General features: G+C 36.7%; 2 protein-coding genes across 9 annotated transcripts in view; both read left to right on the plus strand.

Annotated features, from left to right (window-relative positions):
• The window catches only part of LOC106871214 (uncharacterized), a 57,993-nt gene extending 44,086 nt beyond the window's left edge, over nucleotides 1-13,907 (plus strand). For 3 of the 7 annotated variants that reach the window (XM_089347654.1, XM_089347655.1, XM_089347658.1), the window contains 7 exons: nucleotides 495-564; nucleotides 3,778-3,920; nucleotides 6,284-7,359; nucleotides 10,276-10,640; nucleotides 10,737-10,844; nucleotides 11,297-11,426; nucleotides 13,608-13,907. In XM_089347654.1, the coding sequence (XP_089203780.1) occupies nucleotides 495-564; nucleotides 3,778-3,920; nucleotides 6,284-7,359; nucleotides 10,276-10,640; nucleotides 10,737-10,844; nucleotides 11,297-11,426; nucleotides 13,608-13,752 (2,037 nt within the window). In that variant the 3' untranslated portion in view covers nucleotides 13,753-13,907. Of the gene's footprint in view, nucleotides 1-494; nucleotides 565-3,777; nucleotides 3,921-6,283; nucleotides 7,360-10,082; nucleotides 10,641-10,736; nucleotides 10,845-11,296; nucleotides 11,427-13,607 lie in introns of those variants that run through there. The other 4 variants (XR_016240743.1, XR_016240742.1, XM_089347656.1 and 1 more) reach the window with 4 other exon arrangements.
• An 8,280-nt stretch (nucleotides 13,908-22,187) lies between these two features.
• Nucleotides 22,188-24,604, plus strand: part of LOC106871216 (LETM1 domain-containing protein 1) — a 174,159-nt gene continuing 171,742 nt past the window's right edge. For both annotated transcript variants that reach the window (XM_089347660.1, XM_014917565.3), the window contains exon 1: nucleotides 22,188-22,581. In XM_089347660.1, the coding sequence (XP_089203786.1) occupies nucleotides 22,436-22,581 (146 nt within the window). In that variant the 5' untranslated portion in view covers nucleotides 22,188-22,435. The remainder of the gene's footprint in view (nucleotides 22,582-24,604) is intronic.

Raw genomic sequence — 24,604 nt, forward strand, 5'->3', positions numbered from 1 at the left:
ATCATCGTATACATATAAAAACGCTTCACTTTATAATCTTTTTCTAACAACTTTATATAGTCCACTTAGCCAAGGTCGCATCACAAGAGTTGGATTACGATTCAGATCAAGAAATGACTACAGTCCCTGGTTTTTTCTTTTTTGCTGACAGTATTTAATATATAATTATACACTAAAATTGAATATAAACCACTCACATTTAGGGCAATGTACCTATCACATGGAAGGCATCTATACAATACCTTCTATCTTCTACAGTTTGAATGATAATCCGTCATTGTTCAATGTTCTAAATTCGTTAAATTATATTCTCTTTCTCTCCCTTCTGTCGTTATTACAACTGTTACCGTTTCTCTGAACTTACAATTTCGATATCATCCCCTCCTAAACTCTCACAACCTTGTATTTCTGTCCTTTTGCTCAATCCTTCCTTCCTTCCTTCCTTCCTACTTTATTCTCGAGGAATATGTTAATATCAAAATTCTTTATATCAGGTATCGGCTATAACTAACGAAGGACGACTTTATAGTGCTCCATTGAAGAAGAAAACAGTCAAAGGCGATTGTAAGTATTTAGACTCCAAAATGATATAATATGTCTATGCAGAGCAAATGTAGATTGAGATACAGGGGTCGCAGATGGACAAGCACAATTTCGCATTTATTATTATAAATGAACGTGTTCTGGTCTTTCGATTTCATACAAGTTAACCAATTCATTTTGTATCACTGCTTTAAACTCGGTGTCTATTTCGCAGAGTTATTACAGTGTTGAATAGAAGGCCACACGATATTCTTTCTGATACCCTGCACTCTGAGTTCAAATTCCGCTGGTGAAACTTTGGCTTATATTTTTTAGGGATCAATAAAGTACCATACCAGGGGCGGTTTTTTTTCCTCTTCGTCTTCCTCACACACACACACAGAGTCTCTCTCTCTCTCTCCCCCTCTCTCTCTCTAGCTATCTATCTCACTCATTCACTATATATATACATATAAATACACATACATACATACATACATACATACATATATATATATATATATATATATATATATATATATATATATATATATATATATATATATATAGACGGTTTAGATATAGATTCAAGGCACCCGAATATCGCATCCCAAAAGGATGGGTGATTAAAATCAAACAATAAGCAACACGGATTTCAAAAGTGATTGCAGTACGCACGTTTCATGCTACTTCAATTTATTTAAGTAATGTGAGCATTACCTTAAATGCAATATGAAGAGCAATCTTCAGCTGCACGAAAAATGCAGAAAAAAGACATATTACAAATGTGGCAACATATTAAATATGTCTTTTTTCTGCATTTTTCGTGCAGCTGAAGATTGCTCTTCATATTGCATTTAAGGTAATGCTCACATTACTTAAATAAATTGAAGTAGCATGAAACGTGCGTACTGCAATCATTTTTGAAATCCGTGTTGCTTATTGTTTGATATATATATATATATATATATATATATATATATATATATATATATATATATATATATATATATATATATATATATATATATATATATATATATATATATATATATATATATATATATATATATATATATATATATATATATATATATATGTATATATATATATATATGTATTATAGTTCTATATGTTGATGACAACCTCATACTCTGGTCCCACCAGGAAGATGTCCAAGTTCTGTTAGATCATGTGAACTCAATAAAGCCATCCATACAGTTCACAATGGAAAAAAGGAAGAGACAATCAGCTAGCATTCCTGGACGTATTAATAACACGCACCAAGTATGGGTTCAGGACATCCGTATACTGCAAGCCAACCTTCACTGGACGATACCTCAACTTCAACTCCCACCATCCATACAGTGTAAAGAGAGGGATTGATCAGTGCCTAAAACAGTGAACAATGAATATAAGTAGCGATCATGATACCAACCACGAAGAAATGAGCAAGCTCAGTAACAATCTATTAAGCAACAACTACCCCAAAAGCATACTATCCACTCCAATTATGAATAAGGGAGGAACATCGCAAAGCTGTGACACGGGAAGATATTGATAAATCGGGTATAGCTGATCATGTATGTAAAATGGAGACCACCTCCCCCTGTGGGATGAAATTAAAATAATAGACAGAGAACACCACTGGAAAATATGAAAACTAAAAGAAGCAGCACATATGCTAGGACACAACAACCTCCTAAGCAGACTGAGTGCAGATATGAACAGCATATGGGAACCAGTATTAAGGAAGGCTAGGAGAATATTAGATTTATAAGCCCTAAAATTCACTCTATACTTTCCCATGGGCATATGGCATCGTGGTTAAGAGCGCAGGCTACTAACCACAAGATTCCGAGTTCGATTCCAAGCAGTGACCTGAATAATAATAATAATAATAATAACATCGAAAAATACTTCAGGAATTAGAACCCAGGTTCGAAGTTTCCCTAAGACACCTGATGAAGGCTGAAGGGTATATCAGCCGAAACGTGTTAACAACAAACAAGATGAGGACGAATATCCATCAATTGTAAAATAATGTATATATATGTGTAGTGAAACTACCTCCCGCCATTAGCTACAAACTACTATCGCCATTACATACAATCTTCTCATTTAAATATAAATAAATGCGAGCGTAGTAGAGAACCCATACCTTGTCATCACGTGACTGATTATTATTCGAATCGGCAACTTCTTCGAACCTTTCCCGCCAGAACGCAAACTGACCAATCACGGCCCCTAATAAGGTCACGTGATAGAGTAAAATTCTGAAGCCATCGGGAGCCCATAGTTTGTTATAAATAGCTTTAACTCATACCCAATAATTTGTCTCGGTCCAGTTTCTCTTTGAGAACTGTTCCGTGTACCACACGACAGCAGCAGCAGCCAGCGACCACTTCAGCAGCTTCGTCCAGCCACGATGACCTCCGCCGTCGCCATATCAGCAACAAGAGTCTACGACTACTAACCAGCACCTACCAAGCAGCCTCTACGCTACCAGCGTCAACACGATTTACTATGTACACCACACCAAACTCCGCGGCACATCTCTCTCTTCGATTCTGTTAGGTGACTCAGCTTCACCACGGTAAATAAACAGACAAGAGTTCTTAAACAGACAAGAAATTCTCAGCCAGCGACGAACATCTGTATAACAAGAATCACGGCCCGGCATCGATGCCACGACATCACAACTAGTGATCAGCACTGCCACACTCAGCCTCTCCTCAATTTCACATACAGAACTTTCCCTTAGTGTACTAAAGATCTGGTATAATTGCTCACGTGTTATTGACTCTCTTTCTCTCTGCTGTAATAACATACACACACATGTATCACTCACATACACACTTTTCTTTGTACGACGGCCTGTCTTTGATTATGTTATTATATGTCGCATTCACACTCTCACACAGACATACATCTTTAACACTACAATAAATATCTCTGTTATTCATGTAATACGGTTGTGGTCTTTCATTACTGGTCATCTATGTTATCGTCGCATAACATATCATGTATATCATCTTTGATACATATTTGTATGTTCGACCGTGTGACACGTTTAAATAAAAGGAGTCCTCTGTTTTTCCATTCGTCACCATTTCTCCTTTTATGAGTTCGCACGGTCGTTCCCTTACATATGTATAGATAGATAGATAATCAATTATGACTATCCTATCACTGAAATTTTTTAATCGCATCCAGAATAGAAATATAATTGCTACTGCATGCCTATCATTTCAGTTGATATAGAAACTATCGTTTCGAAGTCGGTGACAAATCTTGTAAAGAACAAATATTTTTCACAGAAACCAATAAAATCGTATTTGGCTCCAAGAAGATGCAAATCAGCTTATTGTTTAAAAAGAAATCATTCAAAAATAAAGGTATTTATCGTTTTGACTGTTTATCTTTTATCTTCTCTTTTTTGTATCAGTCATGCACTACGGTCATGCTGGGTCATCACCTTGTAGGGTCTAGTCGAACAAATCGACCCTACTACTTTAAAAAAAAATCTAGTATTTATTCTGTTAGTGATTTTTGGCCGAGCTGCTACGTTACGATGCAAATAAACCAACTCCGCTTAAATATATAGATATCCTTCTCTTTCCATTTTTCCTCTTCTCATCCCTTTCCGTCGAAGAGCAAAGTCACGTAACGTCAAAGACTTTTCCATTCTTCCCGAGCGTCAAACTAATGCACCGCCTTGTTGTTTCCTTACCTTCTTCGTCTTTGAACTATGTGTGTGTGTGTGTGTGAGTGTGTGTGTGTGTGTGTGTGTGTGTGTGTGTGTGTGTGTGTGTGTGTGTGTGTGTGTGTGTACGACAAGCTTCCACTTTTGCATCCGTTTATCATTTACGAAATTCATTCACAAGGCAAAGGTCGGTCCGGGTTTCTACGAGAAGAGGCTTGCCCAAGGTGCCATGCAGTGGCACCGAATCTGAAACCGCGTGGTTGCAAGCGAACTTTTTCACTACGCAGCCATATTTCGTTTTACATCTCTGTCTTTCAAATGTTCTTTACAAATACCACATATTTCCTGGCAGAATCGTTAGCACACCGGGCAAAATTTATAGCGAAATTTCGTCCGTCCTTACGTTCTGAGTTCAAAATTCTGCCGAGGTCGACTTTGCTTTTCATCCTTGCGGGGTCGATGAAATAAATACCAGCTGGTCACTGGGATCAAAGTAATCGACTTACTCCCGAACTTGTTGGCCTTGTGCCAAAATTTGAAGCCATTAATTACATATACATAATCCACGCTGTAAAGTGACTGAAAGTCGAGAATTTTCTTGCATATGATGAACGTTAATTAAAGAAATGCCAAACAGTGTTCCCTGTCGTGATTCTCGGTTGTTTCAGGTTGAAATCCATTGCGCGGAACATTGGGCAGTTGTATTTTAAATATAATGCACAGCGAATCAGCAGAGTCGTTAGAGCGCAGGATAATAATGCTACGTGGTATTTGCGCCATCCGACTTTGTTTGCTCTGTGTTTAAACCCCACCGAGGTCAACTTTGATGTTCATGCCTTCAATGCAGGCGGAGGGATCGATAAAAAAGTACTGGTCTGGAATTATGGATTGGCAGAACTGTTAGGGAGTAGAGTAGGGTACTTTATGGCATTCGTTCTGGGTCTGTGTGTTCTGATAACAACGATTTCAATGACAGTAATACCAAGCTGTTCGACTCAAATCGGCAGCCTTTTCCTTAGATAAATATCGGTGTCGTGAACAGGGAAACCTCACATAAACAACTACCGCCAGTCATCTTCAAATATTTTTGTCCAAGCCTGTGTATACATATGTAGAGGCATGATCAGTCGTGAGCAATGGAAGTCTTATTCGGTCCACCCAAAGCTTGATAAGTACAATTTGATGGACGAAAATTGTAGAAGACCATCTGTTCTTTGAGTAAAGATTTAATTTGTTATCCAGTTTGACATCATCACTACCACAATTTGAGTCTCTGCTGCCTTTAGCAAACTACTTCTGTTGTAAACATTCAGATAAGGTCTCCGGTTCGTAGAACTTTTTCTCTTATCAGCCACAGAGAGTGGTGAGAAGAAAAGAATCGTTGGTACTAGCCCACCCCCATTTACTAAGTCATGTAAAAACTAGAATGAGTTAAAAAGTAGAATTACATCATTGTCAGTTTTAAACATGTTAGCTGTGTTCTTAATTCAAGCTAATTCGACCTCCCTAGATTTGTATGTATGTATGTATGTATGTATGTATGTATGTATGTATGTATGTATGTGTACACACACACGTACATATGAATGTGTGGATGGCTGGACGGATATTTACATTTATCGCACGTTCACTTTGTCCTACATCTGAATTTGTGAACAGAAGCTCATTTTTGAGTTATGTATGATGCTGAAGTGTTAAAAAAAAATTATAGAGCACCGGATTAAATGCCATTGAAATTATATATGTTGTCCACCTATATTCTAAATTCAAAATCGATCTTTTCTTACATCGATAAAATAGAAACTAGTCGTCATCTACTGAGATCGATTCAATAAACAGTATCTCTCCCTCACAATAGTGCGGCATTGTTTCAATGTAGAATGAATTTTAAAAATCAGTATTTGATACACGTAGTTAAATATTCGCTAAGCAGCACAAATAGTGCTGCTTGATTTAAGAGATGAGTTTTTCAGTGTAATTTCATATATATTTTACTGTCTGCTTGCTCCATCGATTATAAACGTTTCTATGCTTCATGTAAAATTTGTCCCACAGGCTTCAGCATCCGCCTCTTTACTAACCAAAAGAACTTCGTTCCAAAGACATCAAAGTCATTCTGCTTCACAATTTATGCATTATATGCACAATCAAAGGCATAATGCGAAATCCACACAACCTAGTAAATGTTCAACTGAAAAATCTTTAGCTTTGTTGCAACCCAATCAAATTAACATCAGTTTGTATGGACATGAAGTAAATATTCTAGACAGCGAATTTTTATTAGAAACCGGTGAGAGTCTGGATTTCAATAAAGCTATTGCTTTTCGAAAGACACCAGCCAATTCATCGCTGGGAAACAGACTTCATACTGCAGGCGAAATAATTGAACCGTTCCAATCTATACCAAATAAAGAGAACATGGCAGATACTTATGAAGAGCGACAGTTCTCAAAGAAACTTCTTACTTCAGTGTGGAATATTCCACAAAGCACTCAAAATAGACGACTAAAAAAAACAAGCGCTAAGCAACGTACTGAAAAATTACGTATATCTACTGCAAAACACATATATAGAGAAACGGACAATTCCTGTTGTAAAGACACAAAGTCTCGTTTGGAACTGAAAATTCCGCGCGAAGAACTTGTCTTCAATGAAGAAAGTAGTGGTAGTAAAGAAACTAGGAAAAACAAACATTCCAAGAGTACAGCTACTAAAGTTGATCGAAGAACTATAACCATCGCTAGAAGTTTACACAATCTTAAATTAAACGAAGATAAACGTTTGAATAAAGAACAAATGAGATTATCACCATCTGTCGGCACCACAAAAAAGTTCTGTACTAAAGAAATTAGCGAGGCAAAACTAGTCCCAAAAGTTAACGGTGATAATCCGTCTTCAGGGATTAAGAATGAAGATGAAAACATTTTTCCTGAGAAACTTTCTAAAAGTGAATGTAATAGCAACCAGGACAAACGCCAAAAATCTAAAAACATTGTACATAAAAATAAATACTTGCGTTCATCCAGCAGCGGAAAACACTTGCCGAAGTCTGCATCAAGCCTGACTTCATCATCCGGGAAAAGCAAAGTGACACGAATGCGCGGGAAGTCTACCAATTTATCTTCTCCACAGTAAGTATTTCATTTTACTTCACATACATACATACATACATACATACATACATACATACGTACGTACATACAGCAGACATTGTTAGTTCTTTGGGACAGAAGACGGGAAAAAATCTAGTTGTGAAACTGACTTTTCCGTGGATGTAAATATCACTTCAATAATAATAATAATAATAATAATAATAATAATAATAATAATAATAATATTTATCATTATTATTATTATTATTATTATTATTATTAATGTAAGAAATTTAAAATCCCTGCAACTAGATGAAAAATTCACATTTGCACGATTTCGGAAATTTAGATTTCACCAAAATAAATTGTATATCTTTGGAGTAGTTAAAATCTGCAAAATGTTCCCGTAGTTTCGTCTCCTAACAAAAGCAAAATCATGCAAATATTTGTAAAAACATACGCATTGATGACTGGTATACTATAAGATGCTTCTTAAAAGCCCAACCTGTCACTTTACCTGGTTGTATAGTCTAATTTCCAGTGTGGAAAACTTCTTTTTCTCTTAGCTGCAGGTCGACTGCTTCTTTAACCCATTACCTCCCATAATTCTATTAACTGGAATTTTTTATGAAACTTTAATTTCTAGCATAAAACAGCCTTAGAAACACGCTGGAATGATCAAAATAACATTTCAAAATAACATTTTAAATAGAAATAAGCGAGATATTGGGTGAAAAATTAGCAAACCTCATTTGAATATCAGAGAAATATATCTAGTAGATATAGCAAAAAGGTTAGATATGTGTAAATATTGACAGATAATTACGAAATTTGTAATTTTTAAGTGATCTCATATGAGATCACTGGTAGGTAATGGGTTAATAAGGAAATTTAAAGGATAAGAATTGAACATATATAAATACATAAACGCTACAGAACTGCTTTAGTCCATTTACACTCCAGCTGTATCAATATTATATCCACTCCTTTAAGGTGGCGAGCTGGCGGAATCGTTAGCATGCCGGACAAAATGCTTAGCGGTATTTCATCCGTATTTCCGATCTGAGTTCAAATTCCGCCAAGGTTGACTTTACCTTTCATCATTTCGGATCGATAAAATAAGTACCAGTTGAACACTGGGGTTGATTTAATCAACTTATTCCCTGTTGGCCTTGTGGCAAAATTTCAAATCAATATCATGTGCACTTCCTTAAGACTGCGAGCTGGCAGAATTGTTAGCACGCCAGACAAAATGCTTAGCGGTATTTCGTCCATCTTCACGTTCTGAGTTAAAATTCCACCGAGGTCGATTTTGCCTTTCATCCTTTTGGAGTCGATAAAATAGGTATCAATTGAACACTGGGGTCGATGTCATCAACTTATCCCCCCACCCCGAAAATATTGGCCTTGTGCCAAAATTTGAAACCAGTATTATATGTACTTCCATTGAACAAAGATAGATTTTAGAATATCCGTTGCACCATAATCTTTCTTAATCTTGCCTTGATGCTTGGACATAGGGTAAACAAAAGGGATTTTGTTTGGAGATATACCCAATGTATGACAGAATAAGATGCAAACTCATGTTCTGTATGTTCAAGAGACTGATGTACTTGGCCATTGTGTTTCATTCACACTCACTCCTATTTACACTCCGGAGTGTTAACGATTCTGCCAGCTCGCCGCCTTAATCATATGCCTATGTTAGAAACAATAAATTGTTAGTTACTTTACCATATGGTAGTCAATCACTTACTGTTCTCTGTTCGATTTCCACTGGGATCAATTTTAGATCCCAAAATTCCATAAAATAAGTACCAGTCAAGTAATTGGCAATACCATTTCTCTTACAACAGTGACAGAGCCATTACAGACATTGATTTTCAAACAATACATTCACAAGATGTTTATTGTCATATCCATCCCATCCACTCGTAATTGCAGAATAGGAGTGTCAAACTCACTTGGTCTTGGGAGCCGGATAGAAGCGTAAAATACATCTCGTGGGGCCTGATAGTGATAATTATTTCTAAAAGTCCTATTCACAATGTACGCCAAAGTATGTGAATAAAAAGATTAACATACGTTATAACAGTTCTTGTACTGCATTATTCATATTCTGGCTTTAAAAGCATCCCTGGTTTTTACCCTGACTATAGTTAATTGAAAATTTGAGAGAAATAAAACGCAGAAGAAGCTAATCCGAAGGCCCAGTTTTCGACAAAAAGACACTACTAATTATAATGAGGGTACTTTTTAAAAAGTTTGATTCAATTCCGTAATTTCGGAAAGATGAGGATGGGCAGAGGAAAACTTAGTCAACTTGAACTGATTTAGTCGGTCCTAACCCTAACAAGTTTTGGAATCAAAATGGAAAGGAGCTTAACTAAATGTAGTGAGGCTTTTAGTTCGCTGCTCTGTCATTTCAGTCACCGCCCTAACAATACTAATAATAATTGTTTCTAATTAAGACATGGGTCCAACAATTTAGGGGAAAGGGATTAGTCAATTATGTAGGCTCCGCAACTTGGCTGGTACTTTATTTTATCAACCTCGGAGAAATGAAAAACAAAGGTAACTGCGGCAGAATTTGAACTCAGAATGTTGTATTGCGCAACTAGAAACTGCAAAGCATTTGGTTCGACGTTCTGACGATTCTGTCAAAACACCAGAGTGGTAACTTTGCAGACTACTACTACTACTACTACTACTACTACTACTACTACTACTACTACTACTACAAATAATCCTTTCTACTATAGGTACAAGGTCTGATATTTGCGGGAGGGGGTTAGTCGATTACATCGACTCCAGTACATGACTAGTACTTATTTTATCGACCCCGAAAGGATGAAAGTCAAAGTCGGCTTCAGCGGCCTAACAACAACAACAACAGCAACAATGCTAGTAATGCTAATGATAACTAGAATGAATAACTGTTTATATTGTCAACAGACTTGTTGGCAGGTCAAATGGAACAGTGAAAGAAAGCAAGACATCTCCTGGGAAAATTAACTCATCTCATAAACTAGGACATTGGAAGAATACAGTGAAAAGTGATGCATCGAAAAGTGATTTGACAAGCAACGCCGTAATTGAACAAGTTGTTTATTCTACACGTAAGCCGTCGTCCACTGGAAGAGCTAAATCAAGTTATCCCAGGTTGAGCAAGGTCACACTGACATCAGATGTCGCAGAGTATCGCCACAAGTCTGCTGGCCACGGGGAAAATTTCATGCCCAGCCAAATCCGGTCTCAGCCAAGTAATTTGAATTTACGCCAACTGGAAAGAATCCATTCAACGCTATCGGAAATGAAAGGTAATAATAATTTGTCATTTTCTTACACTACTTATTTATTTTTAAAATTTAGATTCATTTTATTTTACTCTATTTGATATCGCTATTGGTTTACAGCGTTCTTGACGGTGAGGATGACAAGGAAGTCTCTGAAATTTGGTGTAGAACGACTATTGCAAGAGATTTTGCTCAAGAAGCATTGCTTATTCGGTTTTCTCGTCAAAGGTTATATTCTTTATATTTAAAAAATGGCGGAACAAACACATACACCCCTGCGCGCGCACACACACACACATTTATATACGTAATGCATACATGTTTCTGTCATATTAGACCTCCACAGCAAAGCATTAAAAATGTTAGAACCCTTGTTTATGTACATTAGCTTCTTTATATATTGTTAATATCAATCTTATACGTATCAAGATTGAAGGTATCAATGTTGAAAAATAAAGGTTCTTTTTAAGTGAATTTATCATTTTCTCCATCTTCTCTATTGCTCTGTAAGCATAAAGATATTTGTCTTTATGCTAAAGTAATCATTGAACATGTATAAATCCTTATATCAATCCATTTCTAAATTTATTCATTAATGATCCGTCACGTGATACTATTTACATTTCAAAAATTATTGTTTTTTATAATTTTGATTTTTGATTTCTTTCATGCACTTCCAGACAACAAAGGAAACTCGAATCTACGAAGAATAATATATAAAAAAATACAAGATATGTTACCTACATCTTTATCTATTGATCCTTCGTTATCTTTCAACACGATTACATCAAAGACAAACAAGCAATCGAGGTAAAAATTGGGTATTTGCGATTGTTTTATCTTAGTACAATAGCTGACCACGTGCCGTCAATAATGCCGGCTAATTGTAGTATTTTATATATAAATAAGGTACAAAATATGGTACATAATAATCACACATACAAACATTTACATACTTCCCTTGTACACGCACACACACACTCACATATATTCATGCAGAGTTGAAACGCTGATTTTTTTCACCCCTTCTTTTCTTCCTTATTAATCTATCACCCCTTCCTTTCTCTCATTGCTATTACTTTCTCTCACTCCTCCTCAGTCAGGGTTATTACTCTCACTACTTCTCATTCACTGAATTACTATTTTTCTCTCCTCTTCTGCGTCCAGCGTGATTTTGGACCAATATATATTGGAGCAATCTCGAGTATAACCAGCCGAAATTGCAAAGATAATCTGGAACTCGACTGAGGAAAGAAAACTCCGAATGACCTGTCTTTGTTTTCTTTGTATCGTCTATCTGGATGTTATGTTGTCCCTTTCTTGTATCACCTGACTGTCTGGATGTTTTGCGTTCTTGTCTCATTTTGTATTATATACATGTATGTATATATATATATATACACAAATATATAAAAACACTACGCTCATTATTATATTAGGAGATTATTAAGGCGGTGAGCTGGTATAATCATTAGCAACCATTTCTTTTGGTTTTACATTCCGAGTTCAAATTCCCCCGAGGTTGACTTTGCTTTTCATCATTTCGAGGTCGATAAAATAAGAACCAGTCATGTATTGGGTTCCATGTAATTGACAGGTCCCCTTCCCTAGAATTTCAAACCTTGTGCCTATAGTAGAAAGACATGTGAGTACATTATAGTATGTGTGAGTGAGAGTTAGAGCAATATACAGTAAATTTTTTTGGTTTCAAATTTTTGGCACAAGGTCAGCAATTTCTGGGGATGGGATTAGTCGACTACATCGACCTCAGTGCTCAACTGGTACTTATTCTATCGACCCCGATAACAATGACAAGCAAAGTTAACCTCGGCGGAATTTGAACTCAGAATGTAAAGACAGACGAAATGCCGCTAAGAATTTTGCCCGGCGCAGTAACAATTCTGCTAGTTCGTCGCCTTGATATACGGTAAAAACCTTAGTAAGGTCAAATTTGCTTTTCATCCTTCCGGGGTCGATAAAATAAGTACTCGTTGAACATTGAGATCAATGTAACCAACTAACCCCCACCCCACCCTCTGTTTTCTCACCATTAAAATTTTTTACGCTTCCCATTGTCTTCCTCACCATTCTTTATATACATACTTTAATATCATTTTCTCTATTATTCGCACACTTTTGTCTTATCATTTTAACTTTCTAATTCCACCTCTTTATTTTTCCAAAGATTCTATCAGTTTTCTTTCCACCTCTTTCTTCTTATGCGAGCTATCTCTTTCTCTTTCACTTTTTCTTCTATTCTTCCCTATATTTCACTATCTGATTGCCAGGCTGCATGATTCGCTTGCTGAGAGACTACTGGCTTTTGTCTCTTTCTCTCACTCACTTCTGCACTGGTCAATCTCACAAAACAGTTATAAATATTTTATGATATATGTGTGTTGGCACTCCGTCGCTTACGACGACGAGGGTTCCAGTTGAACCGATCAACGGAACAGCCTACTCATGAAATTAACGTGCAAGTGGCTGAGCATTCCACAGACACGTGTAACCTTAACGTAGTTCTCGGGAATATTCAGCGTGACACAGAGTAACAAGGCTGGCCCTTTGAAATACAGGTACAACAGAAACAGGAAGAGTGAAAGTTGTAGTGAAAGAGTACAGCAGGGTTCACAACCATCCCCTGCCGGAGCCTCGTAGAACTTTAAGTGTTTTCGCTCAATAAACACTCACAACGCCCGGTCTGGGAATCGAAACCGCGATCCTATGACCGCGAGTCCGCTGCCCTAACCACTGGGCCATTGCGTCTCCACTTATGATATATGAATTACTTATAAATTTCTCTCAGTGTTTTGGACTACATTAGAAAATTACGGACGCTGATTTTATCAGTTAAACATTTTCTGGTGAAACTATTTGGGTTGTATTACAAACCATAAGAAAATATCAATTCTCATACATTTCTTTATTTTGCTATGAATGTAATAACAAATCCACGAGTTATTAAAAATACTATTTCTTTTGTCATTTCAGAAAGTCAAAATCTATCAGTACACTTTTCGGCAAACAAATTCAACTGAATGGAATTAAACTAAATGGGATTAGACTAAATGGAACTAAACCACCGTTAAAATCCTCAAAAACGGAAACTGATTCTATGGTACTTCATAAATCCTGAAGTGAAACTTATTGAGAGATTACTAATATTAATCATTAATCAATGATTGACGTTTAATTCTCAATGTTTACGAAATATTTCCATTTATTGATGTTTTCTTTGTAAAAAAAAAAAACCTTCTGATTACTCAATATATATCGCTGATGCTCTCTCTCTCTCGCTTTTTGTCACACTTCTTATTCATTCACCTCTCTGCCTCTCTCATTCTGTATGTGTATATGTATGTATGTATGTATGTATGTATGGATGGATGGATGGATGGATGGATGGATGGACGTATGCATGTATGTGTGTGTGTATACACATATTTTTTTCACGTCTGGCCTTATAGCCTTTCTTGTTTATTTTCACTGTTTCGTTTTCCTGTCTTGTTTTCTGTCCGCCACTACATTCCTCCACGTTACAAATTTAATTTGTGGTCCGTGGGAAGAGCCATTCTAACAATGCGTCCTGCCCTAAATCTTCGAAATGCTTAGTTTTAGAATAGTGGCAGCTGATGAAGGAAATGTTCTCTGTGTGGCCTGTGTGTTTTCTGTACTCTGTTATTATTATTTGTATTTTATATATATATATATATATATATATATATATATATATATATATATATATATATATATATATATATATATATATATATATATATATATATATATATATATATATATATATGTATGTATATATATATAGTGGAAAGAAACTCGAGGAGAGCGTAACAGTAGGTAGTCCTCAGAGGAGAAACCCCCTTTAGGCAAGTGTTTCGGCTCCTGACACTCTAGCGGGGTCGGGCCACATCCGAGTCATGACTCCTGGATGTCCACCTACTGTCCATTTTAGTATGCCTGAGGTGGGATTGCTTTCTCTGGTTTCTAGCACTGCTGTGACGTGTGCTGCGGCTCTGAGAAGGGCTAAGTGCTCGTTTGCAGCTGGGTACACTGGCGAGTGCTCGGACGACCCAGATGTGAGGGTTCTTTAATCTCACGGTCCCAGCGGGATCGCCGGCTCCAGAGGCGCAGGCCTACACGACTACGCCAATCTAGCACTCGCTTGAATTGGAGAAAATTAAGCCTTTGTTCCTTCTAAACCAGATCCAACTTGAGGCCTTCTCAGCCGTTTCTCCCATAGCTCTCAAGGTTCTAGTGCCGCTTCTTCCAGAGATGGACAGCTGTTTCATGAGGCTGTAGACAGATGAGCTTACAAATCCCCTGACACCAACCTCGACTGCGGAGACTTTGGTTTTGAATCCAACGTCCCTCAGGTCTCTGGCCAAGTCGGCGTGCTTTTCTGTCTTGTAGACATGGGCATCTTCACTTCTGCTTTCGTAAGGACGTACAGCCTAGGTAGGCAAGATAATCAGTGCCTACTTTGAATAAAATAGATTGATGGCAACATTTTCCTTTTATGGCAAAAAATGCACCTAATTCAATAAAATTTTGAAGTCTACTCTGATTACTGTGCATAAAATGCAAAATATTTTATGTTTTTGTAGATTACGTAGGCATAATTCGCCCCTGCTTTTCAATCTCAGTATTTAAGCTATGCATAGTACTGCTGTAGTACACGTGCTGCGTACACTCTTATAACACCGTTTTCTTTACGTGCTATAAAGGTAGAAGTAAATCTGCCTTCAACTTAGTCGCTCGCCTGTGTTTCGCTTATTTTTCGTGTGTTTTACTACATAACAGTCACCAACTGCCTACCCTGAGTAATAACTGGCGGCCTGATATATATATATACACGCATATATATTGTTTATGTCATAAGCATTTAGAAACTTTGAAAGACATGAAATAATTCGAAGTAGATAAAGCTGTAAATAATAGCATGTAAAATTCTGGAATCTTTTTGGATAGAAAAAGCCGAACGCTGCATGTAGAACTCGAACTTACAACTTCTGTAAGCGTGACAAACGTTCTACCATAGAATCAAAACAATCCTTCGAAATTCCCTATCCATTTTATAAGCGTTCTTCTTACGAGCGAGAATTATATGCTGCTGACGTCATAAGAATTTAAAAAATTCGAAAGATATGCATTCCCTTTTCACTGTAGAACTCGAAATAGGACAATTTACATGCTATTACTTACAACTTTATCTACTTCAAGTTCTACAGTTAAAAACGAATTATATATATATATATATATATATATATATATATATATATATATATATATATATATATATATATATATATATATATATATATATATATATATATATATATATATATATATATATATATATATATATATATATATATATATATATATATATATATATATATATATATATATATATATATATATATATATATATATAAAGGTTATGAAGGGTAATGGAGTCAACCAGACCCTAATGAGGCAGGTAATACCGAGTAAGTGCTATATACCGACTGGTTTTGTCCCAGATGTGGTTGCAACATGAATGGGGAATATAACATGGGTCGTGTATTAGCGTGTGCACATATAAAAAGAATTAGATAAAGAGACCAATGGCATAAGTAAATTTATATTTTATGTAGAATGTCTTACAGCTGTTTCAGGGAAAATTCAATGTATCCCTTCATCAGAGACGGTAATAGTAGAAGATAAGGATTATTACATCTGTATGAGGAGATTTGCAGTAAGAAATGAGAGCGATGCGGAGAAGAAAAAACAAAGAAGAAAAAATACTTGGAGTATAGTTCCATTCCAACAGTAAATATCCATGTATAGAATCCGTGTTGGTATTTTCCAGTGATAATGATAGTTGCATTGGTGGATATATATCATTTTGTATCCAGTTTACTCTGTGCGTTGTTTACTCAAAGGACAGCCCGAAGTGAGTGGAAGATGTGTGTAGGATTGTGAGCAGCCATTAGTGTCGGTGCAGCTGGTTTTTTCATGACCTGGTGAGACAGACTATCCATAGCTGAACAATCCACAACTGTTTTACTTTACTGTAGGTATATAGATGACATTAATATTTTAGTTAGGACAAACTTTAGTAACTGTAGTGTAGAAACCGAGATGAACATAATGGAGAGCATCCAGCACATAGCTAACTCCGTCCACCAAAGTATCAAGGTAACTATAGTTTACCCCACTAGGCATCCTAACAATAAACTTCCTGTGCTTGATACTGAGCTTTGGTTATAGACTGTGAACATCAGAGTGCAGCTCCTCCACTCCTATTACATGAAGCTCATAGCTTCTAAATATGTTGTTCACAAGAACTCAGCTTTGTTACACAACATGAAAATCAACATACTGATAACAGACTTAGTTAGCATAATGAATAATATGCTAACTCTATGAAACTTAGCTAGCATAACGAACATTTCTAACCCTATGAAACAAAGAAACATGTACAGAACTTCATGCACTGCATGCAATTCTCTGGACATGGTCAGAAAGATAAGGTTCAGGTATACAGGGGAGCTAGAAAGAAGTTAGATATCATTATGTGTAATGAAACCAGTGGTACCTGCCCTAGATATAGAAGTAAAGATTGGAATACAGAGTTTGTGACAAAGCAAACAAGGTGACACATAGTACAAGACCGACAGATATCAAGGAGTGATGTTTGTAGAGGCCACAGTTCATGGAAAACTAGCCCGAAGATTTAAGAAAGCTCTGAAGGAGGCCAAATTCAACATTAAGATCGTTGAAAAACCAGGGAGCTCTATCTAGTCACAATTATGTTGGACGTACCCCTTTAAGATTTTCCATGCGTTCGGCTACGTATAGCTTGCAGCGTTTCGTTCCATTGATATACGGAACTAGAAGGCGGAAGATTTTTTATGATATCGAGTATGGAATTCCATCTTACTTCAGTTGCCAGATATGGCTGGCCGGCGATGTTACATATCTCCTTTCTGGGACCCTGAAGGTGGATCTATAGCCGGAAAGACGTTTCTTAAAGGAAATTCCTGTGCATCCAATATATTTCCTTGGATGCGTGGAGTCAGTGTCATGCTTACAGAACGGAGATTTTCGGGTTGTCTGCATTTCAGGAGATTCCTGTTAGCATTGTGGGAACCACACAATAGCGATATTAGCGATAATTACATCACAACTAGAAATTGATTGCTGATGAGAGTGGGAGATAACCCCCTACCTTACCCTCTTAGCCAACAGGTGGCGTAGCTGAAAGAGGACGATACAGCCAGAAGCCGATGACCAGCAGCAAAAGGAGATAATCCCCATTGTTTATATCTCTATCGTTTCCCCCTCCATATTTTAAAGAGGTACCCTTTATGGTGAGAAACCCAGCGTAACCCTATAAACCGGCCTTTACCATTAATATATATATATATTCTTTTATTTGTTTCAGTCATGTAACTGCGACCATGCTGGAGCACCGCCTTCAGTCGAACAAATCGACCCTAGGACATATTCTTTGTAAGCCTAGTACTAATTCTATCGGTCTCTTTTGCCGAACTGCTAACCTTCCTCCACCTCCCCTTATTCATCCCATCACTCCCGTTAAGCTAGCTTGCCTGCATCGCCTCCTGCATCGCCTCCTGCACCCCACCCGAATCCCACCACCAGAGTATATGTTGTTCACTCAGCTACCCCCTCTACCTCCAGCGCCATTCTTCCCCCACCACTCCTCGTCTGAATTCTAATTCTAATGCTGACCCCACTGATACTGCCAGTTCACCCTCAAGCCGTGTTCTCTGCACCCGCACAAGTCGCTAGTTGAAGCCCATCAAATGTCACTTGTGTGGTCTAAGTTACCCCATAGCAGTTGGTTGTACTCTGCGACGGTTCACAGCAAAAGTGTGCCTGTCCTCAGTTTCTAACTGCCTGACCGAAGAATTTTCCCCTACTCAGCTAAGAGTGGGTGCTAAGCTAAGTTGCGCGGCTGCTGCTCATGCCACCAGGGCTTTCACCAACTTGCCCTCTGAGTCCCCAAAGGTCATCCTCAAACTTGACCTTAAGAATGCTTTTAACTCCATCAGTCGAGAAGTCATCCGCCGCGCAGTAAGGGAGAATTCCCCATCACTCCCTTGGAGCCCCAATCACCGACCTAGCTTTGGAGTCAATCTTTAGATCCAAAATGGCTAACCTTCAACAACTTTTAAAAAGCCTTGAAGTAATTGAGCCCCACCAAGGTTTTTTATGCTTAGGAATTACTTGCCATTTCCTAAGCTATTATATTTTCTGAGAGATAGTCCCTCTTACAGATTCCTATCGTCCCGCCAATACTTTGACGACCTAATCTTCAGGAAACTCAAATGCTTGGCCAGTGTCAAATTCTCCCCAGACTCACGCGACCAAGCTGCTTTGCCCAAACAGTTTGAGGTCTTGGTCTGCGCAATTGCTCGTCTTTATCTCTTTCCTGTTTTTGTTTTCTTCCACTTACGCTTGCTTCTCTTTGGTAGGTAACATCCTCTTCTCTCCAACATGGACTAATTCCAACAGAGAAACGGATGAAGCTCTATCACAGTGGAGTAGGCTGGGTTTGTCAGTTCCGGTTATAGTGGAGGATAGACGGAAACAGAGAGTATGGGCCAATCTGCATTCAGGTGCCACTTTTAACTCTCTCCTTGATCAATCTGATCGATTTTCAAAGTGTCGTCTACTTTCAGCTGCTGCAAAATTCTCAGGGGACTGGATTGATGCTCTGTCTGTGGCCAACATTGGAGGTCTACTCAGACTAGAAGAACTCCGCATCTCCATCGCACTCAGAGTGGGAGCTGACGTCTGTAGAGGACTGAAATATCGCTATGGTAGGCCCCACAAGTCTTCACGGTCTGTCTTGCCACCTAAATGCTGGTCACTTCGCTCGTCACACGAGCTAAACCTAATCATTAAACGGGCCCTGGCTCAGATTAGTATTCCCTCAGTTCTGGAGCCGTCGGGGTAATTCAGAAGTGATGGAGAGACCAGATAGTTTTACCCTCTGTCCCTAGATGCCTCATTTGGGACTCCATAGTCTGCGACTCCTTTGCTCCCTCCCACATCCTGGATGCTGCAGTTAATGGAAGGGTCAGTAGCCGAATGAAAGAAAACCCTGAAGTATCGGACCTGACAGTGAACTATTTCTCTCAACCTGTGGAGTTTGAGACGTTCGGAGGGACTGGACTACTAACCGCGAAGTTCTTGTCATTGTTGGCAGCTCACCTCACCGAGGTGTCAGGTGATGCTGTGGGGGCGCTTGGCTTTCCCAACGCCTTAGCTTCGCAATCGCCTGTGGTAATGCTGCGAGCATGCTGGCTTGCTTCAGTAGGTTCCGTTAAACCTTGTGGTGTGCGACCAGTTGCTGTGATAAAAAAATTCCCCACAAATGGTTTCAATACAGTTTTGATGGAAGGATTTGGAAGAATTGGATGAGAATTCTCTGGTGATTTTCTTTCGTGTAAATAAATGTTTATGTTAATTTTAAAATATTGGTTTGCAAACTACTACATTCTGATTGGTTAAAATAGCGCTTTCCACAATAGGCATAGAGCCAGGGTAAGTCGATTACATCGACTCTAGAATTTCACTGGTACCTATTTTTTCAACCTCAGAGGATGAAAGGTTAAGTCGACCTCGGCAGAATTTGAATTAAAAACAATAGACGGACGAAATGCGATTAAGCTTTTCCTTCGGCGGGTCCAGTGTACTGTTGAAAAATAAACGAAAGAATCTCGTTTCTAATTCGTTTAAAAGCCACACACTTGACGTCTGTGATTCTAAAATGGTTGTATACTGTTCATAAAAAAAAAGTCACAGATTACTTGTTTCTGATTGGTTAAAATAATGCATGTGACACTAATGAATTAGAAAATTGTCATGAACTCAGTTTAACAAAATGTGTATTTATTGTTTGTTAAAAAATAAATGTGAATATTTAATAAACAAAAGAATTATACATGACTTTTTTTTTTACATTTAAAATGAGCACTGTATTGTTTAGCTAAATAGAAAGAAAGAAAGAAAGAAAGAAAGAAAAATGAAGGAAGGAAGAAAGAAAGAAAAAAAAACAGTCACAACCTACTAGCTTCTGATTGGCTGAAATAACACACATGGCCAAATAGTGAAATCAAACTTGTCGTCTGCTAAGTTTACTAAACCATTTCATTTTTGTAATTGTATTTTGATAATTTGTCTCCAATAACAGACACTGCTTTAACTTCACTTCTTTATTCACTACTCGTCAATTGGTTAACTATGTATCCAACTAGTTAATCGATTGTTTGCTTAATGGCATATATACCCTCCCCATTTAAAACTTATTTATCTCTAAATACATTGCTATCGATATAAAATCTGTACATCGTCAATTTTTGAAGAATGAGTGTTGTTTGACTACTTTGAATTATAGTGCCACTAGAGTGAAACGTGGTGACAGACAATAATTAAAAAAAAAAACAGTAGAGAAAGATGATAAATTGGATTCTTAAAATATTGTGGCAGCAATGTTAAATAAATACTGATTATTTAAGAATTATATTTAAAATAAATTTTGTTTTAATTATCTATGGGGTTAATTGGTAACAATTAATAAATAAATCAATGGTACAATTTAGAATTAAATATTTTTATTTGTGTTCCAGCCCAAAGGTTGTGGTCATGCTGGGGCAATGCCAATTGCTTAAATTTATTTTAAGGTTGAATTATTAGCAATTAATAATTACGGAAAACGTGCAATTTAGAAATTAGTAATTTTAAAATTAACCCTTTTTGACTAATTATTAACAATTAATAATCAATTAAAAAACTGGTAGAATTTATAATTAAATATTACTTAAATTTATTTTTATATTTGCAGTTAATAAATACAGGAAACGTGCAATTTACTATTAAATATTGCTTAAATTTAAAAATTAAGTCTTAGAATTTAAAATCATTTTTAGAGTTAATTATTAGCAGTTTATACGGGAAACGTGCAATTTAGAATTAAATATTGTTTAAATTTACCTTCCAAATTAATTAATAGCAATTAATAAATAAGACACAGTATGTAGAATAAAATATTATAGAATATAGAATTATATATTGCAATTATTAGCAATTCGTAAAGTTCTAAATAGGCTTCAAAGAACGAAAATATCAATAACGAAAATAAAGTAAAAGATGCCCACGCCATTCAAATAGTACCTTATTATATCCTAGATACACCACATGAAGTTACCCGCCTAACGACTTAATAGTTGTGCAATTAGAACTCTACGCTGTATGAGTACAAGGCCGTAACATTCAAGAAGAGCAATAATGAAAATAACTAATATGGTAACTCTATACAGAGGTTATTTGTCTGAATAAATAAAATAGCTACGCTGTAATAGTTTTAGTAAAGAGAAAAGAAAAAAAAAAACTAAATGACATTTCAGCCAGGTAATTCCTGGGACGCTTAAATATTCCTATAAAATACCCTAAATGTGAATGAATGAAATTATAACTAAAAGTGCGAAGATTAGAAATTCTCAGACAAATAGTTCCAGGTCCCGGACTAAAATATTTAAGGCAATTAGTTTGTGTCTACACCGTATTTATAGTTTTACTTAGAAACATTTCATTTGTCAGCGGACGCTGATTCCATCTTCTAATCTTGAGGAGACATGATATTTTAATTGTTTATAATTTACTTTTCGTTCAACAACACAAAACAAATGTATACAGACAATTTAATAACTTCATTCTTTTCAAACATGATATTAACACGCTTATAATACTCGGAATTTTAAATAGCTGTTTGTGTTTTCCTACCAACGATGGTGTGTTTTGGGTCGAAAGTTTCCTTAGTTCGACTCTTTGGTGCACCTTCTTGGTACCACAACGTGATTCAGTTTCGATTAAAATCAGTATCTGTCACCACAGCTCCTGCTCAATGGCCTGTAACAACAATAACAAAACGCTGGTAAGTAATATATAGGTTGTGTAACAAAATGTGCTATATTTAATTGCTTTTTTTCACCAACCGGCATTAGTACTTTAGGAATATAAATGTGTTGTATTTAATAACATAACAAGGTTGTATCTCAGAAATCGATGAGCTGGTTATGCTTCTTACACGTTGTTATATTTATAGGGACAATGAATAGGATTGTGTAACATCCGTGCCTCTCTCAAATGTACAGGAAATCTTAAGTGAATTGAATATTTTCTCGCCGGTAACTTGTACGGCAATCTGCACGTTACGCTTATTAGCAATGTTTATCGTTTAATTTTATTTTCATGCAAATATTCAATACTTTTGGGTACTCTTTTGTTTCGCGGTTGTTCGGCTTGCCAGAAATAGCTCACAAATCTTCTTCAAATCACCTAACCTTTTTTTAAAAAAAGGAAGGTCACATTGGACATTTGGATACGTTGTATTTAAATAGTGGACAGGATCGTCTACTATTTAAATATTTAAAAACCTTTGTTCATAGATCTTTTCGAAAAGAGATGACTTAGAGCTAAACGGTAACTGGATGTAACATTTTCGTTTAATTAATTAGCTTGTATACAAACTTCAACATCTTTATTGCTACAATTCGAATCAATTTATACGATCGCTATAGAAATGACGCTTAAGCGCAAAATGTATAAAAGATGATATTAGCCTTTGATGAAAACCAAAAATCTTTCTAGTTTACTACTTTTCTATTTCAGAAACTACAACATTGAACCAGTTTTTGTGTATATAGAGATAATTACATTTCTTGTTACATCTAGACATATTAGGTTAACTTTTATGACTGACGAAACTTTGTAAAATCTATACTAATTACATTCTGTCAGTTTTCTACAGTTCTCGGCAATCTCTTTTACTGAGCTTTTTTTATATTAAAATATTTATCATGAACACACACACACACGTAATACATACATACATACATACAAAAAATACCCTGTTGTTGATATTGAAATTCCAATGAAGAAACGTTGGATCTAGGTTAGAAACCGGTTCTTTCTTTATTGGCAAGAAATCTTGAAATAAAACTGAATAACGACATTCATCATACATACATATGTACGTCTGAAATGTTACCAGATTCTAACAATGGAACACAGAGTACAGTAATCTGTTGGTTTAAAAGCATTTGACCTCGGAACTCCATCTTTCAACTCTACATTGGATTACAAATAAGCATGGCTCTAAGCTCACCCAGTCTGACGTTGCTGATTGCTATTCATCTTTCCACTTATACTCAGTAGCACTCAAGTTTTCATCAGAAGATGCTAGAACACAAAAGACCTAAACATAAATTTTGTATGCATGCAAAATGTCTCTTTTATATAGAGATTCTGACAACAAACCTTAGACTCTGCACTTATTAGAGAAACAGCCCTCTAATACTGAGCAATGCAGTGTTTTTCATATAAGCTCTGGATAGCTCAAACTTTTTCATTCCATGCAAATAATCTTTGACAATCTCATGTGAAAATTACACCTATTATCTATCCCTGGTTAAGTTTCATCTCCAGAAAAAAATATGGCACACCTTTACAGCATACTCTCTAAACAGATTTTTTACAGACCAGCAAACTTTTTGTAATACCAGTGACTGTATTGTTGTTGTTGCTATTGTTTGTTCCTTCTCAAGCCATGCCTGGTTTCCCAGTTTCATTGGGGTATAGGTTCCCCATCTGGATGGGACGCTAATCCATCACAGGTGAGCTGTTAGATGCAGGAGGAAAGAGTGAGAGACAGTTGTAGCCTAAGAGTCAGCAGAAGTTTGCCATTACCTTCTGCTAGAGCTGTGTGGAGATTAGGTGTTTTGCTCATAAACACACACATCGCCCAGTCTGAGATTTGAACCCATGATCCCTTAATCATGAGTCCGCTGCTCTAACCATGAGGCCATGTGCCTCCACAGTGGCTGTATTATTTACTGTTTATTATTTCTTGAAACATAAATTTAGTAACAAACAGGTGCACAGAATTGACAAAGCCC

This window comes from Octopus bimaculoides, chromosome 2 (assembly GCF_046866305.1).
Source record: "Octopus bimaculoides isolate indiv1 chromosome 2, ASM4686630v1, whole genome shotgun sequence".
NCBI lineage: Eukaryota > Metazoa > Mollusca > Cephalopoda > Octopoda > Octopodidae > Octopus > Octopus bimaculoides.